Below are 18344 nucleotides of genomic sequence, written 5' to 3' on the forward strand. Positions count from 1 at the left end.
GTTCGAGAGTGCGATTCCGGTCATGCCGGTGTATGATCTTGATGACCGAGGCTCCAAGACGGAGCAATTAGAATGCATATACAGCGTTTGCTGGAATCGCAGACACGGACCGCCGCCCAAAAGCCGCGTCTTTTGCCCGATGCACAACCGAATTTGAACGGGAGATCCACTGAATCGGTGATTGAACGCTGTTAGTGGGTGTAAATTCGGTACTGCGACATGCACATGAAGCTGCTGTTTGTTTGATGCCCAAATGTGTCGGTATGGCTAGGACGTGTACCACATGCTCTTTCGTGAGGGTAGTCGTACGTCGACACATGGACGTGAGAGACGGCATATTGGATGCGAGGTGCACGGGGGTATGTGTTGCGATCATTTCGAAGAGGTGATTCTGTGTAAACGCATTCCAATCCACTCATATGTGCTGCAAGAAGCTGACGATTCCAGACCGGCTCTTGTAATCGAGGACATGTAATTCAAACACATTGATTAAGTAGCTCAAGGCATAATCGTGCTAGATCATACATTTTCGCCATATAGGACCACTCTCCAATGCTGCAGTGGTACGGTAGGGCGTCTGCCCGATCGGCTGCGACGTCGACAAACAAAGGCTGAGCTTTGATCTCAATAATCTGAGGGAGACAGATATTATTCGCCTGGAGAGGTGCTGGAAGAAGATATTGTCAACCCTACATCGTTGTCGTGAAGAGTTGCTGGTACGGAGTGAGAGCTGGAGATGGCTCAGACGATTGCGCACGGGCCACTGGACCCTGAAACTATGTCTATGTGGCATTTCGGGCATCTTAGAGCGTCCAGCTCGAATTGCTCTCTCCATATTCAAAATGGGAAGGAAGCACGTGTCTTCGCTAGCCTTTATACTCCCTCTCTTAGCCAGCACTGCAGATGCGGCATCAGACCCCGCCCGGCCGCGGGGTGTTGGTCCAGAGTGTATGTTGCACCCGTTACAGCTCATGTAGAGCTTCCAGATACACGACTACGTGTGACTAACAATCAACGTTTAGTTGCAAAGTACTACAAGGATGCCGAGACATTCACTTGTATCTCGAATCCGACTATCAAGCTCCCAATTGCACGCTTGAACGACGACTACTGCGACTGCCCCGATGGTTCTGACGAGCCAGGCACCTCAGCATGCTCCTACCTCTCACCCCTCTCCCCACCACAACCCTTGGGCTTCCAAGGCAAAGATGTCAATTCTACACCTGTCCTGCCTGGCTTCTACTGCAAGAACAAGGGCCACCAGCCGAGCTACATTCCTTTTACGAACGTGAACGATGGCGCATGCGACTATGAACTATGCTGTGACGGCAGCGACGAATACGAGCGTGTGGGAGGTGTCAAATGTGAGGACAAGTGTGCGAAGATAGGGAAAGAATGGAGGAAGGCGGACGAGACGAGACAAAAGAGCCTGACTGCTGCAAAGCAAAAACGGAAAGAGCTCGTGGCTGAGGCTGGTCGCATGCGGAAGGAGGTCGAGGACCGCATACAGACACTCAAAACACAGATTGAAGGCGCGACACTCAAGGTAGATGGGCTGACAAAGAGCCTCGCCGAGATCGAGAGGGCGGAGCGAGGCAAGGTCGTCAAAGGCGCAGGAAAGGGCGGCAAAGTCACGGTGCTGGCCAGCCTGGCCAAAGAGAGGATCCAAGAGCTTACCGAGAACGTCAACCGTGTGCGAGATGAGAGAAATGCGGCACAAGCAAGGATCGAGGAGCTCGAGGGCATGTTGAAGCGCTTCAAGGAGGAATACAACCCCAACTTCAACGATGAAGGCGTGAAGCGTGCCGTGCAGGCTTGGGAGAACTACGCAGCACAGGAACGCACAGGCCCCAACACTGCTTTGGACCGTGACCTCGATGAGATTCTCAAGCCAGATTCTGAGAGCGCTATCAAGTGGGAGGAGTTCGAGACGGTTGAAGAGTCCGACGTGGAGCTCCGTAAGTACCTTTTGGTTACACATCTTATATATCCACTGATCATAGAATGCAGTCTACAAGTTCGAAGAGTACCTTCCCGACTCTATTCGTAGCTGGGTGGACAGTAAGCTTCGCGACTTGCGTGTCATGCTCATCGAGAACGGCATCCTCGCAGACCCTACGTCTGGTGATGCCCCCGAATCCAAGGCCGTCACCGACGCCAGGTCGCAGCTAGACTCCGCGAAGAAGGAACTTGAGGGCGACAAATCAGAACTTACAAAGCACGAGGACGATCTCACCAAAGACTACGGCCCAGACTCCATCTTCCGCGCTCTAAAAGACCGCTGCACATCGACCGACTCCGGCGAATACACATACGAGCACTGCTTCCTCTCAAAAACCACCCAGAAACCCAAGAAGGGTGGTGGTCACACTGGTATGGGCAACTTTGCACGCATTGAATCCATCACTGTCGATGAAGAGCTCCCTGCCGACGGAAGAGGTTTGGGCAGTGGTGAAAGAATCGCAATCAAGTACGAGAACGGCCAGCATTGCTGGAACGGACCAAACAGAAGCACCATGGTTATTCTAGCTTGCGCCGAGAATGACGAGATCTGGAAGATTGTCGAAGAGGAGAAGTGTGTGTATCGAATGGAAGTGGGTACACCTGCTGTCTGCGGTATTGAAGTACAAAAGGCTGCGCCGGCGCACAACGAGCTGTGAAGAGATGAATCAATGCTGCAATGAATTCGGCAGGTAAGCATATTGATGTTCTGGAACATGTATTGCTGTCGGGCGACCCATGCGATAGCATGTGGAGCGCATTTGTAGTAGATAAGAACGCAATTACCACCAATCAGCGTGCAGCTACACAGTTTCTGGCTTCCCCGCTTTTGCGCTCTCTTGAGCCAGATATATCATTTGTTCCAAGCTATCTGTGTAAGGAGGAAGTAACACAGCGCGGTGCCATATGTATATAGTCATGTGTCTGCGGCTTTACATCAGCTCGCATTAGCTTTGCAGGTCCGACCCGTAAGCTGATCGACAATGCTCTGAGGCACACAGCCAGTGATCTAAGACACAGCTTCGTGAATGAAGAGCAGAAAACAGAAGTGACTTGAACGTACAGCGACCTCCACAAAATGTCAACCGGAGACGAACCGACGAAGACAACTTTCAAGAACCACAAGGCTCTTCCGATTGCGATTGTTGGCGGTGGCCTTGGTGGCCTTGCCCTCGCAATCGGTCTCCTCAGATATGGTGTAAAAGTACACATCTACGAAGCTTCCCCAGCCTTCTCCGAAATAGGCGCGGGTGTCACATTCGGCGCCAATGCCACGACTGCATTACATCTTATCGACCCTCGACTGCTGGAAGGCTTCATGAAACACGCGACCTTCAATACCAACCCTGAGCGGGATAGCACTTTCAATACAATCAGATGGGGCATGGACGAGAAGCGACCTCATGGATCTAAAGCTGGGGATCTCGCGTTCCATCAGAATGACACACAGCAGCCAAAGGGTGCGCTGGCCGGACTTCGAATGCGAGGTCGGATACACCGAGCGCGTCTGCTAGACGAGATGGTCGCATTGCTTCCCACGGACGTAACAAGCTTCAGCAAAAGCTTCGAAAGTGTCGAAGAAGCGGATGTTGGAGTGCTCAGGCTAAGATTTACTGATGGGACGACTTCTCTAGCCAGTGCAGTCATCGGTTGTGACGGCATTAGAAGTAAGGTACGTCAGTTTGTATGTGGTCCAAACATTCAGGCAAAGTATGCCCATGAAGTAGCGATGAGAGCTATGGTTCCAGGAGAGGAAGCCAAGAAGGCACTAGGAGTAGAGATGGCTATGAACAGCCAGCTGTACTGTGGCTACGGAGGCTACATCGTCACGTACCCTGTCGAGCATGGCCAGTTCATCAACATGGTCGCTATACCACATGATCGATCATTCACCAGCACTTGGGGCCAGGACGACTGGACAGTGCCGACGAATGGGGACGAGGTTCGCGAAAAGTTCAAAGAATGGCATACGTCGCTCATTGATCTTATCGCGAACCACAATCTACCATCAAAATGGGCACTCTTCACTCTCCAACACAACGCACCATACTTCAAGAATCGTACATGTCTCCTAGGTGATAGCGCACACGCCACAACACCTCATATGGGAGCTGGAGCCGGAATGGCTATGGAAGACGCGTATTTACTCAGTCACTTAATCGTCGCCGCTGGAAGTACCGAAAACATTGAGGCTGCGTTCAAAGCGTACGACGCCGTGAGGCGACCAAGAACTCAGGAATGCATTCAACGGAGCATAGACGCTGCTCTGGCATACGATTTCATGGTCGAAGGAGTAGAAGATGATATGAGCAAAATCGAAGAGAAGATCAAGGAGAGCTTTCAATGGCTCTGGTATGAGGATCTGGAAGTGCAGTTGAGCAGTGCAAAAAAGCTCTTGGAGGAGTGAAACGGGGCTACAAAGATTCGGAGTTGTATAGCTTCGCTGGAGCAATTGATACCTCTAGTTTCTGCAGCTTCTCTCTTTCCCCTATCATCTACCTCCTCTATCTAATGTTGATCAGTATTCGCTAAGATAAGTAGTAGAGCTTCGGCTGACAAATGCAGATGACGTCGTAAGCTTCGGTGATACCGCCAGTGCCGCCACCAATCTCATGCCCTGCCAAGCTCAGGTACCATCTCGCTTCCAGCGGCTTCATACCTACATTCAGACGTTCCTTACCATACACAGGCTAGATAAGCTTTAGAACCATGCATACCAGGGTCCATACCGTCATAGAACGCAGCAGAAAATTCTACGCGATTAGTATCGCGCAATTGCCGAGATCGACCGATCGATGTTTACAAACCATCAACAGGATGTAGTTAGTATGAGGCTTATATAGGTATTTGACGTCTCTTCATCTTCATCACTCCATACTCTTAGCTGTTGCCCTCTTTCTCCCCCATTTCCCTACATGTCGGACGAACTCTCAAACCTTCCCAAATCAAACACCCACAACACCAAGATGTCTGCCGAACGCCTTTTCCAGCCACTCAAGGTGGGCTCTATGGAACTCAAGAACCGCATCGCAATGGCACCTTTAACACGGTTCCGTGTTAACGACAACCATGAGATTCTGCCCATGGCTGCACAATACTACGGACAGCGCGCTGTCGCACCAGGAACTCTCCTCATTACGGAAGCTACTCTGGTTTCGAAACAATCTGGCGGTTACGCCAACGTACCCGGCATTTACACACAGGCCCAGATCGACGCATGGAAACCAGTCACCAAAGCTGTGCATGAGAAGGGCTCGTACATCTACCTCCAGCTTTGGGCCCTTGGACGTGTAGCGAACAAGGATTTTGCGCAAGCGAACGGCATTACCGTCAAGTCCTCCAGTGCAACATCCCTAGGCGAGGGTTACGCAACTCCTAAGGAGATGACTGTCGACGAGATTAAGCAGAGTGTTTCCGACTATGCTCAGGCAGCTAAGAACGCTATTGAAGCTGGCTTCGACGGTGTAGAAATCCACGCCGCGAACGGCTACCTCATTGATCAATTTTTGCAAGACACTTGCAACAAGCGCACAGACTCATACGGCGGCTCCGTCGAGAACCGCTCCAGGTTCGCCGTCGAGGTTACTCAGGCTGTTTCGGAAGCCGTGGGCGCGGACAAGACCGGTATCCGGTTGAGTCCTTTCTCAGAGTTCCAGGGAATGAAGATGAAGGACCCTATTCCCCAGTTTACTGATATCATGAAGAGACTGGATGCATTCAACCTGGCCTACCTCCACCTTGTCGAGGCTCGCGTATCCGGTAATGCCGATATTGAGGGATACGACTCCCTCAACCCCCTGTTACCCCATTACTCTGGAAAGCTGCTCATCGCTGGTGGGCTTAAGGCTGAGGATGCAAAGAAGTTGGTTGAGGAACACAAGGACCGTGATGTTGTAGCGGTATTCGGACGGTACTTCATCAGCACCCCTGATATTGTTTTCCGGATAGAGAAGGGCATTGAGCTCACTCCGTACGACCGCGACACCTTCTACGTCCCCAAGAGCGAGAAGGGATACATTGACTATCCTTACAGCAAGGAGTTCAAGGAGGCGCACCCGAACTTGTAGACTACAGCGTGAAAAGATACCCAATAGAATTAGCCCATATGGTAGCATAATGGACGAATACTCAAGCACATCGAGGCTTTTGCTTGCATTCAGTGACCGACATGTTGTCGATACGAAGATTAATAGCAGATATGATGGTGGATGAAGCGTTGTTCAAGTGCTGATGTACGGTAAACAAGAACGGCAACTTCCACAATAAAACACAACAGATGACGTGGATGCGAAAGTAGCTACTGCTGCATGCAACGTGCTTCGGAGCAAACCTCGGTAGTAGGTTAATATATTTGGCGGGACTTCACCCGGGGTAAACATCCGAGATCCCTGATCCCCTACGGTAACTCCACACGAATTCCCCTGACACCTAACCTCAGTAGGCACGAAAGCCTCAGAAGCTCGACCAAATGCGAGAGTGAGCTGTTTCACTGGATTTTGATTGGATCGAGAAAGTGTTTCAGACACTCAACTACCTTTATCTATGGATTTGCACATGGCCGTGCCTTCCATTTCCGGAACTTCTTAGATTGACACTTTGCCAGCGTTCAAGCACGGCTAGTATCTACGGGCAACGACCTCACAATGTTTCGCGCTACTGAACATCTCCCCACGAGCATGGCAGGCCTATAAGAGGGAAGGGGTTCGCAGAAGACTGTTTTCTTACGGACTCGCAAAACATCCAAGATGCACTTCTCCACCTCCGTACTCGGCAGCATTGCTGCTATCTGTGCAACTGCAAATGGCGCTCTTACTCGTGTCAACGACTTTGGAGCCAATCCTTCCAACCTCCAGATGAACATCTATGTTCCCGCCAAAGTCGCAGCTAAACCCGCCATCATCCTGGCCGTACGTGCTTTCACATCCTTGCAAGGTTTCTTCAATAAGCCTCACTCTAACTCATGAATAGCTACACTACTGCGGCGGCACTGGAGAAGCCTATGCTCAGTCCACGAAGTACAACAGTCTAGCTGAGCAAAAAGGTTTCATCAATATCTTCCCATCAACCAAGAAAGACAACAACTGTTGGGAAGTCAACACCGCCAAGGGCCTCTCCCGTGATGCCGGCGGCGACAACCAAGGCCTAAACAACATGATCCAGTACACCATCAAGAAGTACGGTGCCGACCCGGCCAAGGTTTTTGTCACTGGAAGCAGCTCCGGATGTATGATGACCAACGTCATGATGGCGACCTACCCCGATGTCATCGCTGCAGGATCATGCTATTCCGGTGTCGCAGCAGGCTGTGTAGCAGGTAGTCCCGGCGCCAGCCCCAGCACTGCAGACCCGCGATGCGCAAACGGTCAAGTCATCAAGACGCAAGCGGAATGGGTTGCGCAGGTCAAGGCCATGTACCCAGGCTACACTGGCACCTATCCTCGCATGGCGACATGGCATGGTACCGCTGATACCCTCGTCAAGATCCCGAATCTGGGTGAGCAGTTGAAAGAGTGGAGTGGGCTGCTGGATGTGTCGTTCACGAAGAATGTGACGAATACCCCGCAGAACGGATACACGCAGATGGTGTATGGAGATGGAACGAAGCTTGTTGGTTACAGTGCCTTGAATGTGGGACATACTGTGCCGGTACATGAGGCGGAGGACATGAAATGGTTTGGACTCTAAACGCAGGAAAGTCGACTGTCACGCAATGTGTTCGCCCAATTCATTTGTATATACTTTCTAGTGTCGTTACGAGGATCAAGGATATTCAGAGTCTCTCGTTACCGGAGGAAACCGAAAGTTATGAGAAAGGTCAACCCGGCATCGTTCCTTCTACATGCTTGTTGGTGTAACTATGGAATTCTTGCCATGGAATCTTTTCAGTCGTATTCAATAACCTTGGGTGGTCTCAGTTTTGCTGCCAGTCAGAGAACTTTGATGCGGGGTAACATACATGCCCAGGTGGTGAATAGATGATGAATCTAGCGAATGCGAACTTAGACTGGAAACCAACACTAGACACCTGGTAGCGAATGCGGAGTCCTTGACCTGCGCCACCAACCGCTCGCACTCGCTAGATTGACGGCTCGCTATTGGGAGTTCTTCAACTTGAGTAGTAGCTCTGCGTACGGTATCAGTACACTACGCCCTGTCTCTACATTCCTTATGCATCCTGCCACCTGAACCTGTCTTCTCTGCTATCTTCGCACGATCGTGAGTTATCGCCAACGTAATGCCAATACACTTGGCGCCATATGAGAGGGATGCTGTCACTCTCGTTGACGGTGGAGCGGACACTGATGCCGGGACTAGCCAGGCCAGACCTCTCTCCAGTCCTTCTTCGACAGGTGTGCATGCATTGATTTGATTGGCGTATGGACATTTGTTGTTGGAGTAACGTTGATTCTGCTTGCGACTAGCTGGGGTGGTTCAGCTTATGTTTGGGGATCTCCAGCAGTCCTGATACCGCTTGTTGGTGGGCCCTTCTTGCTGGCGGTCTTCGTTTTATATCAAAGATATATGGCGCCAGGTCGTTATCTCGCAAAAATACTCCAGCGTATCATGCCTGTGGTACCATATCAGCTCTTCCATGAGAAGGATGTGACACTGGTGTGTTTCATGTCTGCAGCGACCGATGCAGCTCTGTATGCCTGCTTTTATTTTGCCAGCATCTACTTCACTCTTGTCAAGGGATCCAATGGTGACAAAGTTGGCCTCCAGCTTCTGTTCTATGTCCCTGGCATCGGCGTCGGCGTATACACTGCCATCCTCATGTGCAACGTGTACCCGAGACAGACCATTTGGCTCTTACTGATTGGCACATTCGTGGAGACAGGTAGCATTGGAGCTCTTTCGTGGGCTATTAGCGCTCGCAAAAAGACAGCCGTCAATATTCCCATGGGTATCGCCGGGTTCGGTACTGGCATTCGCTTCATGCTTTGAAGTACTCTAATCGCGAAATCTTTCAAGATTGGCGGCGACAGAAGTTTATTGAAGTGTAAGAAGCTGGTCCGCCAGCTAAGGAAGCGTTCTGCGGATTAGTGAGGCAGATTGGCTAGTCGCTTGCAGCTGCCCTTGAGGGTGCCTGTACGGGTCACCCCTGGTAGTCGACCTTCGGTATCATAGCCGCACAATATCGCTTGAGGAGAGGCATAAAGTCACAAATCAACCATTAATTCGTTCCAAGTGACTATTTAGCCATACTGTGGAAGATGGGCCCCATGTTCTCTTGCCAAGTATCTACAATCTTATTTGCGGGGCCAGCAGCGATCATCTCATCTCCTTTCTTCCATTTTCCTATCGTTTCCTCGGTGAACTCCTCCACACTCAACGCAGCTTTGTTCTTCTCCTTTTTATTGTCATCTGGGTCCTTCCTCTCGCGATGTAAGTCTGTCGCTACAGTGGGTGGCGCAATCTCAATGACCTTGATCTTTGTATCTCTTAGCTGGGCTCGTAGATCCATCGACCAGAAGTGCAACCACGCTTTTGTACCGCAGTATACGGGATTGATGATAGAGAACGGCACGAATCCAAGAACGGAGGAAATGTTGACAACCAGTGCCATTGGTCTGGATTTGAAGTGTGAGAGCAGATGAAGTGTAAGGTGCATTGGCCCACGGATGTTGATATCGACTTCCTGGTCGGCTTTACTGCCGAACTCCTCTGGATCCATTTCATTGACGTCGAGCGGCCGCTGCACACCGGCATTGTTGATGAGACAATCGAGGTCAGGATGCTCGGATATCAGCTTCTTGATGAAAGCCGGAATAGACTTGACGTCTCCAGTATCAAGCACGTAGTAAGCTGCTGCTCCAATCTCTTTTGCGGCTTCTTGCAGTTTCGACTCTGTGCGGCCGGCGATGATGACCTTCTTCCCATCTTTTATCAACTGTTGCGCAAGCGCCTTTCCGATGCCACCGCCACCACCTGTCACGAGGGCGGTCTTGAATTCGTAGTTCGTAAACGACATGCTGAACGTAAAATTTGTGGTTTTTAGAAAGCTGAGCGAGACTGTTTAAGACGCTATAGTGATACTTGCGAGTTGGCTAGCTAAAGACTAAGTGCCGGTGACGTGCACTTGAGGCGGCGTCGCTGATGATTTATGTACGTCATGACCCCGTATCAGTAGTGAAATCTTCTATGGTGCGCAAAGTACTGACAATCGCTGCACTTGCTCAACTCAGTTTTGCTCTGAATCAACTGTCGATGAACTTGTAGCACCAACTGCTGTAACTTACACAAGGTAGCTAACGACTATTAGTATGCAGCTTCTGACCACGGTCAAAATCCCGTGTCCACTAAACACAAAGAGAGACCCGTGATTCGCACGAAGTTATCGCGGACTGTGGACGCGCAGTGGAAGGAGCAGCACTGCCGCACCCGAGACCGCAGCATCCACAACCTCATCTCCTCTTCACCTGACAAAGCCCTGACAAACTCCAAAATGTTCCTGCGCTTAGTCTCGACCCACATTCGGATATGCGAATCACGAGGTCTGGATACTGTTCCATGCGTCATGCGACCCGAAACCGGCTTGGCGTGATGTGGGGTAGCCACGCACAAGTCGCCTGGATACCAACGGGATGTCCACTCTCGATGCGCCGAAGTGCACTGCCGTACTGTAAGATTACTAGGATACCCGGGACGAAGCGGTCGCAAGAGCTTATATTAGATGCAAGCCACACTAGGTGATGTGTATCACCCATCTTTTGTACAAGCATACTTCGAGCGGGGTAGCTACACTTGAACTATCAGCTCTCAGTGATAACGGCGAGAAAACTCTAAGATGACGGTCTCGGAGACAAAGGAGTCAAAATGCGATGTGTTAGTCTGCCGATGTCAAACTACCTGAACATGCGACTAACAAGTGAGAAGCCTCATCGTTGGTGCTGGTCCAGCAGGGTAATCATCACTGTCCTAACCAACGTCTTTAGGATACTGACGAGATCTCAGACTGATGCTCGCAGCTTGGATGGCGAGATGTGGCATCGACGCTCGCATCGTCGACAAACGTGGCACAAAGATCTACTCAGGACAAGCGGATGGTTTACAGCTCCGCAGCCTGGAAATCTTTGACAGTTTTGGTTTCGCCGATAGAGCTTGGAAGGAAGCAAATCACTTGATAGAAGTATGTGCATGTGATTTCCTGTTAGAAAGAAGATTGGACTATTGAATCTTCGAACGTTTGTAACTTGGATGAATTTGACTGACCAGTACTTAGTTCTGCATGTGGGTATGTTGTTACATTCGAACAGATTTCCAGCCTTCCTAACACTCGTAGAACCCCGGCGAAGACGGTGTGATACGCCGCTCAGATGGGGTGCCGGATACACCACCTGGTCTCTCTCGATTCAAGGAGATCGTACTACATCAGGGACGAATTGAAAGATTCTTCCTTGACCATATCAAAAAGCACACCAAGGATAGGCTGCATGTCGAGCGTGCGGTATTGCCCGAGTCGCTCCATATCGCGGAAGATCGGGTGGATGATCACTCTTCAGACAACTATCCCGTCACAGTCCAGCTGCGATATCTTACCGAGGACGAGGCCAAACCGGCTCAAAGCAAGGGTTCCGGAATCAATGACGGTCTTTTCAGGAGTAACCTGGCAGACGATGATACCGAAGATCTCATCGCGAATAGCCGGCAAAAGCAGGGTAGCACGGAGATTGTAAAGGCGAAATATGTCGTAGGCTGCGACGGTGCTCACAGTTGGACACGAAAGCAACTAGGCTTTGAGCTGGAGGGAGAGCCCACAGACCACATCTGGGGAGTATTGGACATTATTCCCATCACCGATTTTCCGGATGTTCGCAAACGTTGCGCCATACACAGCGAGTCTTCAGGATCAATGATGATCATTCCACGTGAGAACAAGATTGCCCGGCTCTATATTCAGCTCACAGAAATCAAGCCCGATGCCAGTGGTCGAGCGGATAGGTCGAAGATCACACCTGATACGATCATCACAGCTGCTCAAAAAATCATTGCACCGTATAAGCTGACGTACGAATATTGCGACTGGTGGACAGCATACCAGATCGGCCAGAGAGTAGGCAAGAACTTCCATCACAAGAGCCGCGTGTTCCTGGCTGGTGATGCTGTACATACGCACTCACCGAAGGCTGGCCAGGGTATGAACGTCTCGATGCAGGATGGGTACAATTTGGGCTGGAAACTGGGCTTGGTAGTGAAAGGTATTGCTCAACCATCCATTCTAAAGACTTACCAGTCCGAGCGGAGGCGTATCGCGCAGGATCTGATTGCGTTTGATCACAAGTTCTCAAGGCTGTTTTCAGGGCGGCCGGCTAAGGACGTCATGGATGAGGAAGGCGTCAACATGGACGAGTTCAAGCGGGCATTCCTGAAGGGTAAGGACAAAAGTTCACGGGCGATTGACCTTTGCTAACAAGATCTAGGGCAGCTATTCGCCACGGGACTCTCAGTCGACTACGGCACGAGCATGTTAGTTGGCAAACCAGGCAACGCAGCAGATCAAGGCGATGGGACAGACGTATCCTCAAAGTTCGAAGTCATCGGCAAGCAAGAGCTAGCCTCAGAGACAAAGTTAGGCATGCGTTTCCCAAGCCATCAGGTCATCAACCAATCTGACGGTCGAGCCTGGGAGTTTCAGCAGAAGCTGAGAAGCGATGGACGGTTCCGTATCATCGTATTTGCCGGCAACGTCGCAAGTCCAAAGCAGAACGCCCGCCTCAGAAGCTTCTGCCAAGGTCTGTCATCGTCATCGGTACTGACGCCGCATCTCATCAAGAACGTGGACGTGCTTACATTGCACTCGTCCAAGCGCAAGGAAGTAGAACTCTTGCGCGACTTCCCAGATATACTGCACCCCTTCGATGCGAAGACTGGGTGGGATTACGATTCGGTGTACGCGGATGACGCCAATCCGTTTGAGGGCTTCGGTAATGCATACAAGGGGTATGGTGTCGACAGGGAGACGGGTTGCGTGGTTGTTACGAGACCGGATCAATACGTTGGGTACATTGACACCGTCGACGAGGAGGGGTTCAAGGGTATTGAGACTTACTTCAAAGGGATATTGGCATCGTAGGTACCTCTTTGGAGTACGGTAAAGTACGGCGAGAGCGAAGACGCTTGTTCCAGTACTTCACTGGGACGTGGTCCGGATTTGAACATATCGAATATCGCTCTTCTTTCCCACCCAATTCCGGCAAGCCGGAAATGAATACATGTGTCTTACTATGTTGAAAGGTTTGCGTGAAATCTTTATCTCTATTGTCACCAACTTCCAACGAGCTGTCGATCGAGTTTCGACCCCGCGATGCAAACATGGACGCATGCTAGGACGGGTTGCAGAGTTAGAGCGTATGCCGCACGGCGCATTAGGTACCCGCCGTACTCGATGCTCAGATCGCCTCTTGGTACCTGATAATTTTAACCTTGGAACTATCGAGTCCATAGATCGACAGAAACATGGACTCCGGTTGGGACGGGTTAGAACTCTCGGCGCGCGAAGGATCAGCCCTGGCGCTTATCAAGCTACACATTGGTCCCGAGTTATCAGAAGGCGGGGGAAAGTAAAATACGACAAGCTTGTTGCAGATAGCATGTGCTGCATGTCAGTGGACGATGAGTCGGAGCTGCTCAGTCTCATGCGCCTTGTACGACTCAAAGCCATCTGTACTCCATTGAAACCAGTCCGCTTTGCAAGGCTCCTTCGTGGATATCCAGATGGTACATATTTCCATGCCTTCGGGAGGGTTTCTTTATATTGCTGCATCCTGGCTACTGGAGAAGCTTTGTGAATTTCTTGTTAGACAGCTTTGCTTGTGACATTCGATTCTCGGGCAAATTGGCTGTTGCCAAATCTGAAGAGATGTTCTCTTGTGGTTTCTGTTGTGTAGTGGGACTTTGTAAGCGTAGAAGTAGGTACCAGAGTAGCATATGATGTGGGGTAGATGACGAAGATGTAGATAATGTGCAATATGTGCTGCATCTGATTCGCAGTGTGCCATATCACCGTATCTACTGCCACGACGAGCCATTCACGACTTCTGTAATGTAAATGGTAGCTGGACAAAAAGATACAATTGAGGGGTGAATATCCCAAGTACAGATTCTTGCCAGGCCAAAGCTCAGCCTCACATTTAGCATTTGGTCGAGTAAACGCACTCTCGCCGATTAAGAAGTGCGGTCATTCTTACTGACGTCAGGCCAGTCTGAAGTCGAGAGCTACTTCAGGGGGATGTTTGTGTCTTGGACAGAAGCAAATGCATATGCTCAACACACAAACAAGTCGTAGCTTTGGCGGTAACCTGCAAACACCCTGTTCGGCTGTGGTGGGTTCATCTGACACGCTCTAGACCTAGTACGAAGCCGGCAAGACCCAGTAGACATTTGCCTCGACAACCGATGAGAAACCCAATAGTGCAGGCCGTATCCCGGACCAATAGAATACGACAGGTGAAACAGTCGCACGCGGGTCCGGACGAATTACACATGGGGTGGTTGAGGTATCACGGTCTAAGCCACATGGGGCCGCATCTGGGGTGTGTTCCTGGGCTGGCAGGGACAGGGGTATGGCGTTACCATAACAACGTCCGAAGGAACAACAGCGTGGCATGCGCCTCCATCGCATCACTGCTGGGAAAGTAGCTATTCCACCCTTTTTGAAGACATCCATATCGCATTTTTGCCCATCTCAATCACTTCTCGGGTTTCACGAAGAACGACGACACATTTCTTATACCCATTTCTGTTTTCGCGGCGCATATACACATGATGGACGGGTCCACACCGCACAGTGGTTCACACTATGGACGGCCACCTGCATATGACTATGATGACGGCTCCCCTCAGCAACTACAAGGAGGATCAACAATGCGCTTGTTGACAAACGTGGATGACAGCCAAAGCTACATGCCGTGAGTATTTGTCTTATTATCTCTCGTTCGCTTGCGTCCTGCATTCTGGACCCAATCTCATTCCCCACCAGAAGACCCTCATTCGAGGACACTTCAAACATGTCAATTGCCAACAGCAATACGGCCGATTTGGGCGAGCGCATGACCATGTCAGAGGTGGGCAAGCAGAAGGCTGCCGAGGCGGACATTCACGACTTCCTGCGCGAGGCCGGCGATGCGCTGAGTTCAACGTCGAGCGCGGCAGCAGTGCCCACACAGATGCCGCGAAGGAAGACGCTCAAGTCGCAACTCGCAAACTACACGGCGCTTCCCAAGACCGTACAGTTACAAGACCCAGACTTACCATTACGTGATCTCCGCAGACCTCCATCGCCAGTATCGCGAACATACCACCCCACATCATCCTCAGTATCCGGCCTGTCACGGACGCCGTCTGTGATGGATACTGCACCAAACATGCCGCCGCCAGAGGACGATGGTTACGTTCCCTACCGGCGGCCGTTATCACCCGACCGGCCATACTCACCCACGCGCACATCAGACGACTACTCGCGGCCGCCAGCTTCGGTCAACTCATACGAGCCATTGGACCTCCATGGCAGCCCACGGCCAGGTAGCCCTCAGCGACCACTACCTCCCGCGCCCTTGTTCACCCATGGCGCCAGGCGCGACTCTCGCGGATCTGAGGGCACGATGGACATGACCGATATGACTTCAATTCCCATTCACGACGATGACGACCCCTTCACCGACATTGGCGACGACAGACCTAACCTGCGATCGCGCGACTCATACATGACCGACGACACATATACGGACATATACACTGAGATAGACGAGAAGGCAGAGCACTACGGGCCAGCTCCCGATGGCGCACAGGAACGACGTGGAGCGCGAGACGCAGTAATGACGAAGAAAGAGGTTCGCCTGATCAACGGTGAACTCATTCTCGAATGCAAGATCCCGACCATCCTCCACAGTTTCCTTCCACGACGGGATGACATCGAGTTCACGCACATGCGATATACAGCCGTCACATGCGATCCAGATGACTTCATCGACCGTGGCTACAAACTACGCCAAAACATCGGCAATCAGCGGGAGACGGAGCTATTCATCGCTATCACCATGTATAACGAGAACGAGATTGACTTTACCCGAACGATGCACGGTGTCATGCAGAACATCAGCCACTTCTGCTCGCGCATGAAGTCAAGAACTTGGGGAAAGGACGGATGGCAAAAGATCGTTGTGTGCATCATCGCGGATGGTCGTGGAAAGGTTCACCCCCGAACTCTAGATGCAATCGCAGCAATGGGATGCTTCCAAGAGGGTATCGCGAAGAACCACGTCAACCAGAAAGAGGTCACGGCTCACGTCTACGAATACACGACTCAAGTGTCCTTGGATTCAGACCTCAAGTTCAAAGGCGCGGAGAAGGGCATTGTGCCCTGTCAAATGATCTTCTGCTTGAAGGAGAAGAACTCGAAGAAGCTGAACTCGCATCGTTGGTTCTTCAACGCTTTTGGACGGGCACTCAACCCGAACGTCTGCATCCTACTCGACGTGGGAACTAAACCTGGACCCAAAGCTCTCTACCATTTGTGGAAAGCGTTCGATACCGACTCTTCGGTTGCCGGAGCTGCTGGAGAAATCAAAGCAGGTAAAGGCAAAGCCTGGCTTGGTCTCCTCAACCCGCTTGTCGCATCGCAAAACTTCGAATACAAGATGTCCAATATTCTCGACAAGCCATTGGAGTCTGTGTTCGGATACATCACAGTCTTGCCAGGTGCGCTCTCGGCATACCGTTACCACGCGTTGCAAAATGACCACACAGGTCACGGTCCCCTCAGCCAGTACTTTAAGGGAGAGACGCTCCATGGTCAGGATGCAGATGTTTTCACGGCAAACATGTATCTGGCTGAAGATCGTATCTTGTGTTGGGAGCTTGTAGCGAAGCGTAGCGAGCAATGGGTTCTGAAATATGTCAAAGCGGCGACTGGCGAGACAGATGTGCCAGGTAAGAACATACACCAAAACTTTATCGACCACTGACGCTAACACATCGCAGATGCTGTACCCGAGTTCATTTCCCAACGTCGACGATGGCTGAATGGTGCTTTCTTCGCAGCTGTTTACTCGTTGCTCCATTTCAAGCAAGTATGGGCGACTGACCATACGATTGGGCGCAAGATTCTCCTCCACATTGAATTCGTGTACCAGTTCGTGCAACTTCTGTTCACGTTCTTCTCGCTTGCCAACTTCTACCTGACATTTTACTTCGTTGCCGGCTCATTGTCCGACCCGGAACTCGATCCCTTCGGCCACAACATCGGAAAATACATCTTCTACATCCTACGCTACACATGCACCCTGCTTATCTGCATGCAGTTCATCTTGTCTATGGGTAACCGTCCCCAAGGTGCCAAGAAGATGTTCTTCTGGAGCATGGTCATGTATGGTGTCATCATGGCTTATACCACTTTCGCTTCCTTCTACATCGTCATTGTCCAGCTCAAGGATCCGGAAACACCAAAGACGATAGGCGCCAATGTCTTCACCAACCTCATCATCTCAACTGCGACAACAATTGGTCTATACTTCCTCATGTCCTTCATGTACCTGGATCCATGGCACATGTTCACGTCGAGTGCGCAATATTTTGCTCTTCTCCCATCCTACATCGCCACTCTCCAAGTATACGCGTTCTGCAATACACACGACATCACTTGGGGAACCAAGGGTGACAACGTAGCGAAGACGGATCTGGGAGACGCCAAGGGAAAGAACAAGGACGTTGTCGAACTCGAAATGCCATCAGAGCAGTTGGATATTGACAGTGGTTACGACGAAGCCCTCCGGAATCTGCGTGATCGTGTCGAAGTACCTGAGCCCCCAATCTCCGAATCGCAGCAACAGGAAGACTACTACCGTGCCGTACGAACCTACATGGTCGTCATCTGGCTCATCTCAAACGCCATCCTCGCCATGACCGTCAGCGAAGCATACTCGGACCGCAAAGTGACAAACAACTTCTACTTGACCTTCATTCTCTGGGCTGTCGCTGGTCTTGCCTTCTTCCGCGCTATTGGATCCACGACTTTCCTCATCATCAACTCGATCCAAGCGATCATGGAGACAAAACTCAAGTGGCAAGACAAGATTGACGACAAGAAGAGCAACAGAACTGGTCTTGGAGGCGGTAGGAAATATGGTAGAGGAAAGTGGTGGAAGTTCGGATTTGGCGGCGGTGTGTCATCGAGTTGGTTCTCTGGTAGTACAGTATCGAGCAAGCTTAGCAGTCTTGCGCCTAGTAATTGGGGCGGAAGCAGTGTCGGGAGATAACAACAGTACAGTGGGTAAGGGTTCGACGGTAATGTGGTGTGTGCTATGATTTCACGATGTACTGATCTTGGGCGTTCTGGATATATACCT

The 18344-nt window shown here is 51.0% G+C and overlaps 8 protein-coding genes across 8 annotated transcripts; 7 read left to right on the plus strand and 1 right to left on the minus strand.

Annotated features, from left to right (window-relative positions):
• Window positions 1-842: 842 nt before the first annotated feature.
• ALTATR162_LOCUS1505 (uncharacterized protein) lies at window positions 843-2660 on the plus strand (the record flags this gene model as incomplete). The annotated part of the gene is made up of 3 exons (XM_043309101.1): window positions 843-948; window positions 1023-1958; window positions 2011-2660. 3 exons carry the CDS (start codon window positions 843-845, stop codon window positions 2658-2660), a joined length of 1692 nt encoding a protein of 563 aa, XP_043165036.1.
• Window positions 2661-3079: 419 nt separating this feature from the next.
• ALTATR162_LOCUS1506 (uncharacterized protein) lies at window positions 3080-4408 on the plus strand (the record flags this gene model as incomplete). Its single annotated transcript, XM_043309102.1, has 1 exon — window positions 3080-4408. The coding sequence occupies one exon, from the start codon at window positions 3080-3082 to the stop codon at window positions 4406-4408; it is 1329 nt and encodes a 442-aa protein (XP_043165037.1).
• A 508-nt stretch (window positions 4409-4916) lies between these two features.
• ALTATR162_LOCUS1507 (uncharacterized protein) lies at window positions 4917-6068 on the plus strand (the record flags this gene model as incomplete). Its single annotated transcript, XM_043309103.1, has 1 exon — window positions 4917-6068. One exon carries the CDS (start codon window positions 4917-4919, stop codon window positions 6066-6068), a length of 1152 nt encoding a protein of 383 aa, XP_043165038.1.
• A 678-nt stretch (window positions 6069-6746) lies between these two features.
• On the plus strand, window positions 6747-7686 carry ALTATR162_LOCUS1508 (uncharacterized protein; the record flags this gene model as incomplete). Its single annotated transcript, XM_043309104.1, has 2 exons — window positions 6747-6908; window positions 6970-7686. The coding sequence occupies 2 exons, from the start codon at window positions 6747-6749 to the stop codon at window positions 7684-7686; spliced, it is 879 nt and encodes a 292-aa protein (XP_043165039.1).
• Window positions 7687-8565: 879 nt separating this feature from the next.
• ALTATR162_LOCUS1509 (uncharacterized protein) lies at window positions 8566-8946 on the plus strand (the record flags this gene model as incomplete). The annotated part of the gene is made up of 1 exon (XM_043309105.1): window positions 8566-8946. The coding sequence occupies one exon, from the start codon at window positions 8566-8568 to the stop codon at window positions 8944-8946; it is 381 nt and encodes a 126-aa protein (XP_043165040.1).
• Window positions 8947-9193: 247 nt separating this feature from the next.
• On the minus strand, window positions 9194-9973 carry ALTATR162_LOCUS1510 (uncharacterized protein; the record flags this gene model as incomplete). The annotated part of the gene is made up of 1 exon (XM_043309106.1): window positions 9194-9973. One exon carries the CDS (start codon window positions 9971-9973, stop codon window positions 9194-9196), a length of 780 nt encoding a protein of 259 aa, XP_043165041.1.
• A 613-nt stretch (window positions 9974-10586) lies between these two features.
• On the plus strand, window positions 10587-13075 carry ALTATR162_LOCUS1511 (uncharacterized protein; the record flags this gene model as incomplete). The annotated part of the gene is made up of 5 exons (XM_043309107.1): window positions 10587-10624; window positions 10957-11131; window positions 11225-11236; window positions 11285-12374; window positions 12423-13075. The coding sequence occupies 5 exons, from the start codon at window positions 10587-10589 to the stop codon at window positions 13073-13075; spliced, it is 1968 nt and encodes a 655-aa protein (XP_043165042.1).
• A 1933-nt stretch (window positions 13076-15008) lies between these two features.
• ALTATR162_LOCUS1512 (uncharacterized protein) lies at window positions 15009-18254 on the plus strand (the record flags this gene model as incomplete). The annotated part of the gene is made up of 2 exons (XM_043309108.1): window positions 15009-16929; window positions 16981-18254. 2 exons carry the CDS (start codon window positions 15009-15011, stop codon window positions 18252-18254), a joined length of 3195 nt encoding a protein of 1064 aa, XP_043165043.1.
• Window positions 18255-18344: the final 90 nt, after the last annotated feature.

This window comes from Alternaria atra (assembly GCF_907166805.1).
Source record: "Alternaria atra isolate CS162 genome assembly, contig: 21, whole genome shotgun sequence".
Lineage (NCBI taxonomy): Eukaryota > Fungi > Ascomycota > Dothideomycetes > Pleosporales > Pleosporaceae > Alternaria > Alternaria atra.